Here is a 10,380-nt window from a genome sequence, read left to right on the forward strand (position 1 = left end):
GTACTTGTTCAATGTTATCTTGTTATTTAAGATATTTTAGTTAGACAAAGAAATGCAAGGTATCCTATAAATAATGTACAGAAAATATTTTTATGAACGAGAAAGTATTTTTTACATGTTCAAACATTGTTACATGTAGGTGATGATTTTAAGTAGAATTTGATTTTGGAAAAAAAATAATTTAGCTGCCAGCCCAACAGCTTTGATTTCACATTTATAAAAATGTGGAGATACCTGAGATACTGTTTTTAAACATTTTAAGCAAATGAAGATCATCGCAGTATATACTCAACTTAAGCAGTTGAGAAATAAGACCTGAAATAAATTCAGGCCTGAACGGGAACCGAACCCATGACCTCTGCGATACCGGTGCAGCGCTCTAACCAACTGAGCTATCAAGCCAACTGGGAGCTGGTTGATATAGTTGATATATTTCAACAGTATACATTGTCAGCCATGTCTAGAAAGTCTGCCCTTTTTAATTCATCTGGTGTTGCAACTCCAGATATTCATGGAACGTTTCTTTAGTTATTCCTGATCGAAGACACATTCTTGGAACAAAAAAAAAGAACACAAACTATGAACAATGGCTCACAAACTTTGAAATAATGGGAATGGAGATTGCTGATTACAGATAAGGCCTAGGATTGTTCCTTTCTGGAACACTTTCAGGAATTTTTGTTTCCATTGTTTTCTAAATATTCTAAAAGTTTATTTATCTTTCAGTTTCAACAAATGCAGTTTATTCCAAACTCCCAATGCATTGCATAATTCAGTTTTCCTTTTTTACATCTCTCAAATCAGATGTCCTTTCAGTGGTAGTTGCAGAATTAGATTGTCAATTAAAATATTTTGTGAACTAGGAGATTTTTTCTTATTTAGTGAACCCTTTCTGTATTATTTTCCTTTTGTAGGGTTTAATTAAATAGGTTCCACATTTTTTGTTTTAAAGAAAAGGTACTTTAGAGAATTGGTTTGGATAACAGACATTCTACAGAGAACTGAGTTGTCTAGTAAGATCTGTAACATACTGTCAAGATATTAACTAAGTTAATTTTTGTAAAAAAAAAAAAAAAAAGGATTTAATTTAGTTTTGAATTGACGAACCAAATGTTAAGCTGCAGCAATAGTGTGGTTTTGAACTTAAAAAATAAAGGTGTGAATCTATGAACAAATTTGCCTATTACAGCATTCATTTTCCCACTGACATTGTCACCAAACCTTCCTTCAAAAGAAACTCCATGCTCATACACACATTTCTTATGCAATTTATGGAAATGATATCTGGTCAACAGAGTTCTCAAAAAAGTGCCAAAGCAATCAAGAGAGCCATACTAGACTTCTTCATCATCATCATCATCATCATCATCATCACTCATTGTGTCAGTAGGCACATAAGGCTGTCACATTGTCTGCCTAACCCCCTGTCATGTGCTGCTGCCTTGGCTACGTTTCAGCTCTTTCACCCTGCTTTGCCTCTCTTTCTTTTGAAAGTCCCTCCCCAAGAGGTCTTTGGTCTCCCTCTCACCCTTCGACCTTCATGTGTCCACCCCAATGCCATAAAACAGTCATTCACACCCTCTCTCCTGAGTATGTGTCCTAACCAGTTCCACCTTCTCCTTTGTACCTTGCAGATGGGGCGTCAGTGGTCCAGTGGTTAGTGCTCTGGACTCTGGGTTGAAGGGCCCGGGTTCAAGTCCTACCAGGGGCATGTCGCTGTATCCTTAAGCAAGATGCTTTACCCACTTTGCTTCGTCTCTCGGATAAGACGTAAAGCCGGAGGTCCCGTCTCACAACCCTTCTATGTTACAAATAAATTGTGGGACGTAAAAGAACGCACGCACTGTTCGCAAAGAGTAGGGCACGTAGTGCCCGGTGTTGTGGTCTATCTCGATTTGTGCCGTCGTAGGTCTGGGTGGGTGAGGTGTGATCAAAATGGACTGAAGCGGCTGCCAGAGGCGCCTTTAATATGCTGACGTCCGATCTCACCTCTCTGGTTCCTCTGCAATTCAGCCCTTGGCTGCAAGTGAGGAAATTGGCACCATTCATCTTCATCAGCTAACTTCACTGATCTCTGCCATTTCAACCACTCTCTTGTTTGTCATTCTTGCTGCCATCTAACCGCTATGGTCCTTATGTTCTGACAACCGATGGTGATCTGTTTCTTGGGGGCTACTATGGTACATATTAGCCTTTGGGCTTCTGCTGGCTTTTGTCCAAGAGCATCCTGATGGCTCCAGCAGTGACACCCTCCATTTAGGTTGTATCATCAATGCAACCGCTTTCCCAACTTGGAGGACCAGGGGATCATCCTTTGGTACCCTTCAACCTGTTTGGCATAGGCGACCCTACCAGGAGTGCAAGACTTCAGCCGACATAGCTCTAGGGGTCATCGAGACTTGCAAACTGCCCACACAATAAGGTGGTGATACTACTTGGAGCAGAAACCAGACTTCACTTCTATAAAAACTTGATCTTAAGTCTAGTTATTGACCTATGTGTTTACAACAGAAAAATTTATTTATTCATTAGTCCCCACCCTGGCTAGTGGTTTGTCTACATTAAAAGAACCCCCTCCCTCAAACAAAAAGAATTGTTGCTCTTAGGAATATTCCATCAAGCAGCAAGGCCCACAAGACTCTAGAAGTCTGAAGGATCTGTTCCACTTTTGAGCAACACCTTTCACAGACCTCTGACCCACTTAAATCTTGCAGGCTTTCCTAGATGGGAGCGTTCACATGAGCACACCCACAAGCTCATCGTAAGGCTGTCCTCCTCCTTAACTCTGTCTCCTTGACTCCTACTCCGAAATGCAAGTGTCATTCCCCTGTATGGTGTAAGTAAAGTTTTAGCTTTTTCTGGTGGCGAAATGAAGTGAAATTTGTGATAACCTTGTTGTTAATCTTTTGCCTCTCTGCTTCTTGTCTAAATATCCCTTGCAACATTTAGATATTGTTTGTGTCATCTTGAATTTTAAACAGAGGATACTACCTCAATTTTTGACCTTTCTAATAAGACATCTTTCTACAGTCTCAGATGGGGGCATGGATACTAGTGGTATAGGTATAAGTGTTTAAGTATTGCAATTCTTTTGAGGGTAGGCTAAATATTCTGCACAAATATGCTGGAGGTAACTTCACAAAGTGCTCTGAACAATTAAACACTTTTGTCTTGAATAAATCAAAGGACTTTGTTCCAACAGGGTAATGGTTTTTATTGCCTTCTAATGCTCACTATCACTCTGATTCCCCTTTCCCCTCCTATGGTGTACATCTGAGACTCATGAACAACATTTTACAGCAGGCCAAAATTTTAATTGACTGATTAAAAAAATTTAAAAATTTCTTCAAAAAATATCTTACATTATTTAAGATGTTCATCAAAATTGCCTAAAGGATAATATAGTTCTCCTAAAATTATGCAACTCCAGATTTTAAACTCCACTCCTGTTTCGGTAACCTCTGACAATAACAGGCGCCTGGAACCACAGCCATTCATCTGTGTTCGCGTTAGGGGGGTTCAGCTGCTCGTCAAGGGCTGTCCTTACACTTATCTTACAGCTTTGACCTCGGTTGGGTGGCTTGAAAGATGATTTTGGTCGAAACCATTGGACATGTGAAGATCTGCTAGCTTGTATGAAGACAAACATTGAAGTAGGGGATATATCCTTAAATGTACCGAGGTCTGGATTTGATATTAAGCTTCGTATCAGCTTACGACAAGAAGAATTGCATATTCTAGAAGTACTCTCCAAACTGTTCCTTTCCTCAGGGTTCTGAAAGTCTAACAGATATCGTTCTTTTGGACTAACCGGTGTTGACCCCAGTAAGATTAGGGCAGACTTGACCACTGTTGACATAAACAGCTTGTTTATATTGTCAGACAAACACTCTACATCTTCGTATACTTTCTTAGCGTTCTTGTACTCCGTGTTGAGAAATCGCCGGGTCACTGGTTGCTCTACAACATTTGTAGTTATATCTTGCTTCTGTTCCTCTTCCATCATTCTTGTGAGTTCGTGGTAAGGCATCGGTAGTTGTTGCCTTTGATACAAAAGGTATTCAATGCAGCTTTTTAAAAGGGCCGACTTAATGATTTGCGTGACATCTTCATTAAGATTTAATATAACTTCTACCTCTTTTGCCATATATAATAGTACCTAGAGAAAGAAATCGTCTGCTAAAAGATTCCTAAACAGGCGTCCTTACGAATTTCCACGGCCCGTTTTCGTTAGTCAAAGACGTGCCCCGAAAATGACCCCAAGATTGGATATGGAACGCCTGTCACTTTCTCGCCGTGATGAGTTGGAGGGTAGTACTTGGTGTAAGACTGCCCAAAATGTCCCGGGCCACCGCCCGTACTATTAGTACTGTAGTAAGACCTATGGTACCCGCAGGAGTTGTGTAGTACCTGTGGTAGCTGTAGTACCTGTAGTAGCTGTACTAGTAGATGTAGTACCTGTAGTGGCTGTAGTAGCTGTAGTAACCCTGTAGTACCTGTAGAACCTGTAGTAGCTGTAGTAGCTGTAGTAGCTGTAGTACCTGTAGTAGCTGTAGTAGTAGTTGTAGTACCTGTAGTACCTGTAGTAGCTGTAGTAGTTGTAGTACCTGTAGTAGCTGTAGTAGCTGTAGTACGTGTAGTACCTGTAGTACGTGTAGTACCTGTAGTACCTGTAGTACCTGTAGTAGCTGTAGTAGCTATAGTAGCTGTAGTACGTGTAGTAGCCGTAGTACCTGTGGTAGCTGTGGTACCTGTAGTAGGTGTAGTACTTGTAGTACCTATAGTATCTGTAGTGTCTGTAGTAGGTGTAGTAGCTGTAGTACCTGTAGTAGTAGTAGCTGTAGTAGCTGTAGTACCTGTAGTACCTGTAGTACCTGTAGTACCTGTAGTACCTATAGTACCTGTAGTACCTGTAGTACCTATAGTACCTGTAGTACCTGTAGTAGGTGTAGTACCTGTAGTACCTGTAGTATCTGTAGTGTCTGTAGTAGGTGTAGTAGCTGTAGTAGCTGTAGTACCTGTAGTAGTAGTAGCTGTAGTAGCTGTAGTAGCTGTAGTACCTGTAGTGCCTGTAGTACCTGTAGAACCTATAGTACCTGTAGTACCTGTAGTAGCTGTAGTAGGTGTAGTAGATGTAGTACCTGTAGAAGCTGTAGTACCTGTAGTACCTGTAGTAGCTGTAGTAGTAGTTGTAGTACCTGTAGTACCTGTAGTACCTGTAGTAGCTGTAGTACCTGTAGTAGCTGTAGTAGCTGTAGTACATGTAGTACCTGTAGTACGTGTAGTAGCTGTAGTACCTGTAGTAGCTGTAGTAGCTATAGTAGCTGTAGTACGTGTAGTAGCCGTAGTACCTGTGGTAGCTGTAGTACCTGTAGTAGGTGTAGTACTTGTAGTACCTATAGAATCTGTAGTGTCTGTAGTAGGTGTAGTAGGTGTAGTAGGTGTAGTAGGTGTAGTAGCTGTAGTACCTGTAGTAGTAGTAGCTGTAGTAGCTGTAGTACCTGTAGTAGCTGTAGTAGCTGTAGTACCTGTAGTACCTGTAGTACCTATAGTACCTGTAGTACCTGTAGTACCTGTAGTACCTGTAGTACCTGTAGTACCTGTAGTACCTGTAGTACCTGTAGTACCTGTAGTACCTATAGTACCTGTAGTACCTGTAGTAGGTGTAGTAGGTGTAGTACCTGTAGTATCTGTAGTGTCTGTAGTAGCTGTAGTAGCTGTAGTAGCTGTAGTAGCTGTAGTAGCTGTAATAGCTGTAGTACCTGTAGTAGTAGTACCTGTAGTACCTGTAGTACCTGTAGTACCTGTAGTACCTGTAGTACCTGTAGAACCTATAGTACCTGTAGTACCTGTAGTACCTGTAGTAGGTGTAGTAGATGTAGTACCTGTAGAAGCTGTAGTTGCTGTAGTAGGTGTAGTATCGGTAGTATCTGTAGTAGGTGTAGTACCTGTAGCATGTGTACTACCTGTAGTATCTGTAGTATTTGTAATACGTGTGGTAGGTGTAGTATAGTAACAGTTTTGCATGGCTGCATCATTGTGCAGTATTGCAAAAGCATACCTATTACAATCGAAATGTAAAACAAACAACACCAATAATGAACCAAAAAAAAAATAACTGCATTACTAACATTGAATCATAAATCACTTAAAAAGGGCAAAGATTGGAAAAAGCCAATGCCGTAAAGTTAGAGGAAAGAACACAAGAGTCACCTACCTATACCAATCAGCGTTCGATAAGGAAAGTTTGGACATCATAATGAAAGGTGAGAAGGAAAGCTACTGTAGAGAAAAGGGTATTGACTTTAAAACATACTATTATCATAGAGATAAAATTCATTCTGCTTACCTCTTCGCCAGTTGAACAGTGCCGGGGAGTACTCCTGGGAATTATTGGCAGAGGGGAGGGAGGGTGGGGGGCGCCTCCTGGTTATCAAAATCCCTGACTCTATTCCAGACCAAAACTGTCATGTTTTTACACCTGTTTTCATACATGGCGGCTTAGAAATTATGTCATCATTACTTGGATTGGAACAGGAAAAAAACCTAAATCTTAATTGGTACTTTTCTCTTTCTTTCTAATGGACAAAGTCTATTGCCGTTTTCGGACCAAACCGGTGCAAAAACCCTACCCTTTGGGCGGCACATATAAGGGGGTACCAGTCAGGGGCGATGGCTCGAGATAACAGAGAGCGAAGTGCAATTCCCACAAAAGAAGTCTCCGATAAATCTTTTTTTTTGTCTTCTTTTTCAGCTTTAAAGAAACCAGGAGAAGGTTAGACAATGATAGCTATTTTCAAACATGATTATGACATTACGTTATGTAGAAGTGTTTTGATTTATATATTAAGAATTGTTATTTTTTGATATAAACCAGTTAAGTTTACGCCAAAAAAAAAATTGATCCGCAATTGATAATCTAGACGTATATTCCGCGAGAGGAAATAAATTTAAAGACCTCAAGTGACCACTAAAAAGTTGCAGTCGTGGGCATTAGTTGACCGTTGCAAAGGGGGCAGGCCTGATCTGTTTGATCTGCAAATGGTTTTGTCGACGAGGCAAGATCGCTAGGGTGTGGAGTACCTGATGTCGCGAGTGAATTGGCACTCAAATTACTATCGTCCTTCTTCTTTGACTTGTTCTTCCATCCCCACTTCGGCTGGGTACCAGTCTTCTTGCGTTCCGCTTTCAGGGCATCAGGTGAGAAGATGGGGTCATTTGCAAGTTCTGCTTCTTCTCTGACAAAGTTCATAAAGGCGCTAAATGTGATTATTTTCTTAGACTTGGTTTGCCTTTCATGAGCATGCCGGCACCATTTCACAGCAGAAATTAGCATTAGCTGATATTTGAAAAGGATGATATTAAAGTTGTAGTCGTTTCAAAAATTACAATTTTAAAATTTGGGGAAAGAGCCATAATGGGCTGTATATATGGCTCTTGAAAGCACCTAATATTTCTTTAAAAAAAATTATCAAGGTACTGTTTTTGATAAAATTCAGAATATCCGCTCCCTAGTATACATATTGGGAAAAAGTGCAATTGGCTGGTCACCTGACAGTAAACGAACCAACTAGAGACATGTTTCTGCGCCGTAAATATCTTAATAACAGATTTCTAGGAATTAATTGAACTTTATGATTAAAAATTAGGCGTTTCAGATAGCGTGAGGTGTTCGGTTTTGGTAACCGTTGTATTTCTTTTTGTATTTGAACCCTATTGCACAAGTTTCAATTTTTTTTAAAGGCTTTTCATGCTTCAGTTTTGTTCCTTTGTATATCTATATTGATCAAGGATGTTTATGTGACGTTTTTCCTTAGTAGCCTGCTTCATACGGACAGTAGTGCTAAATTTTGTTACTATCAACAATTCGGTGTGACTAACAGACTAAAGTGTGTAATCGCACTGTAACTTTTTCTGAAGTTAAAAAAATAACTTTTTTTTCACAGGGTCAGGAGAAGTAGTAGAAGTATTCAGCAATGATGTCGGAGAAGGCGCCAGTACAGATGGGAAGAAAGGAGGCAGTGGTGGCGAAGAGAGCGGAGAAAGTAGCGACGAGAACGACGCAGAAAGTAGTGAAAAGAGCGCAGGAGAAAGTACTAGTAATAGCGAAGGAGAATTAACTAGCGAAGAGAGCGAAAGTGCTAATAACAAAGAGATCAAAGGAGAAACTGATGCAGATGTACCTGAAGAAGGCAGCGACGAGAACAGTGCAAAAGGAAATGGCGAAGAAAGACACGAATGCGGGGACAAGGAGGATGGAAGAGGCATTGATGATGGGGTTGGAGAGGAACCAGGGGCCACACGACGGCTGGAACCTAGGAAGAGAGGCAAGTTAATATATTAATGCTCAGCTATTGTACTATAAATAAACTGAACAGAGGTCCATTCCTATGACATTGGATCTCCCCATAAAGCAACCTTGACTTAATACTGCTCTAATAATACTTTTCAAACATCGGATTAATTTAAATTGTGCAACCTTCCATGAAAACAATTTGTATTCCTTCTTTCTTGCAGGGAAAACAGAAGTAGAGAAGCTGAGTGACAACCTAAGCCATTTTTCTTCCCAATTACCCAAAAAAAGAAAAGGAAGAGACTAACTCACATACGTAACAAATAAACCATTCACACCAAATAGACATGTTTAATAAGTAAAATCCCTTGGTTAAAAAGGAACACAGGGTTCTAAACGGATTTAATTGAATTGAATTCAAGACGTTGCGTAATCGTTGCAAAATTTTGAAAATGATAAAAGTGCACTAAACAGTCACAAACCGTTTTAAACATGTTTAAGGACTCTTCAAGCTTTGGTGTGAATGGAGCCTAATATTTAGTCTTTGAGCGGATAGTTGCCTAGCTATCCGTGCAGAGAACTCGTTGAAAATCGTTCATGCGCCTAGAACTATTGTAAACATAAATAAATGAATAAAGAACTGATGGGAAAATGAAACTTCGGAGCTCAAGTTCTAAACCTTCCCAGAGCTCCTCAGTATTTTAAAATCAATAGATTATATCGTGACAGGCTCAAGTAGCCTCACAGAATTTTGTTCAATTTACCCTTACCAAAATTTGTTTCAAGATTCAATTCTGCGAACAGAAAAAAAGATAAATTCATTGAAAAGGTATTATTCTATCGTCATTAACGTTTTTAGGCTTATCACATAGTTCTTTTATTGTTTGTATAGATAACTTTGTTATGTTTTATTGGCAAACATTTCTTTAATTTCTAGAATGTTCGTCTTGATTTACATTCTTGATGTGCCTTAAAATGACAGATTGTTGAAAGAATTGTTTTGAGTAATAGCATGGCAAAGACAAGAAAAAAAAAAGATTCTGCGAAATAGAGCAGCGGTTAGCTCGAGAAACTTATGAGTTTCCCATTAGTTAGGTAGAGACTTCAATAAGAATAATTTCAATTTTTAAGAAAAGTATCTGATCATTAGTTATCATTAGCTCTTGTTATCGATTAATGTGGCAATAAAAGTTTTTTACATTTGAATACAAGTCTCTCTGTTGGCTTTTTCCAGTCAGTCACACTCGGTCGTCTTAAAGTCGCGAGAAGGGGGTGGGGAAGGTGAATATATCGTTTTCCAACTACGTTTCCGGACTCGCTTGACAGTGCCGTGATGTCACATAGTAAAGGGTTAAAGCCTCAGGGGCACCCAAAGACTGTCTCCTTTAAAGTATGTTGGAATCACTTTTTACGCAGTCCAGAGTTTTCTTTTCTGCACCCTAGAAATGTATTCTAAGCGGCACTACAAAATTGTTATCGTTTAGGTCATTAGAGATTTCCACAAGCAGGCAACTTTTTGGCAACTTCTCGTATTTGGAACAACATCTTTCCTTTATTGCAACTATTGGCTTTTGGATTAAGATTTCTCTAGAACTTTATCATAGTGTTTGAATTAGCCTTTGTTCCATATTTCACAATGTTTTGTAGACAATTTGCGAATTACCAGTAAAAAAAGGAGACAAATACTCCTCCCCTGAGGCACATGAAGGGCGCAAGGTCAGTCAGCGGTTTTTACAGAAAATTGTAAATGATTGACGCAGATTCTCACTCGACTGACTCGAGTGTCTCGGGTGAAGAAGGTCATTAAGGAATGTTTTTGGCTCATTACATTTCCTTCGTGATTTTAACTCCGGAAAAAGTTATTAAGCAACGCTGGTTGCGCTGAAAAAATTGCACGAAAATTCTAAGAAATCTTACTTTTGTTTGTACAATTTGCATATTTTCATAACTTCAGACCAAACAAAGATTTTGTTTTTGAGCAACCGTTTGAGTAAGTTTTGTTGCAATAAGCAACTTTTGATTGTTTTTGGCAACTTTTGAGCAGTTGTTTGAGAAATAATGTGAAACTTTTTGGAAAATCTCGAGCA

The 10,380-nt window shown here is 39.5% G+C and overlaps 2 protein-coding genes and 1 long non-coding RNA gene across 4 annotated transcripts; 1 reads left to right on the forward strand and 2 right to left on the reverse strand.

The window, feature by feature from the left end:
* Nucleotides 1–3,189: 3,189 nt before the first annotated feature.
* Nucleotides 3,190–4,249, reverse strand: LOC113667201 (MAD2L1-binding protein). The gene has a single exon (XM_027182999.2). The coding sequence runs from the start codon at nt 4,145–4,147 to the stop codon at nt 3,434–3,436; it is 714 nt and encodes a 237-aa protein (XP_027038800.2). The 5' UTR covers nt 4,148–4,249; the 3' UTR covers nt 3,190–3,433.
* A 1,877-nt stretch (nt 4,250–6,126) lies between these two features.
* Nucleotides 6,127–9,499, forward strand: LOC149043281 (uncharacterized). Of its 2 annotated transcripts, XM_089212536.1 has the most exons (4): nt 6,127–6,266; nt 6,755–6,775; nt 7,947–8,327; nt 8,518–9,499. In XM_089212536.1, exons 1-4 carry the CDS (start codon nt 6,260–6,262, stop codon nt 8,598–8,600), a joined length of 492 nt encoding a protein of 163 aa, XP_089068662.1. In that variant the 5' UTR covers nt 6,127–6,259; the 3' UTR covers nt 8,601–9,499. The 2 variants fall into 2 exon arrangements, with proteins under 2 accessions (XP_089068662.1, XP_089068661.1); XM_089212535.1 differs by lacking the exon at nt 6,127–6,266 and having other exon boundaries at nt 6,530–6,775.
* On the reverse strand, nt 7,662–9,183 carry LOC149043282 (uncharacterized). The gene is made up of 2 exons (XR_016188484.1): nt 9,064–9,183; nt 7,662–8,315 (listed from the first exon to the last, which is right to left on the reverse strand). It is a non-coding gene; the product is annotated as an uncharacterized LOC149043282 (long non-coding RNA).
* Nucleotides 9,500–10,380: the final 881 nt, after the last annotated feature.

Source organism: Pocillopora damicornis, chromosome 7 (genome assembly GCF_964200805.1).
Source record: "Pocillopora damicornis chromosome 7, jaPocDami1.2, whole genome shotgun sequence".
NCBI classification, from domain to species: Eukaryota; Metazoa; Cnidaria; class Anthozoa; order Scleractinia; family Pocilloporidae; genus Pocillopora; species Pocillopora damicornis.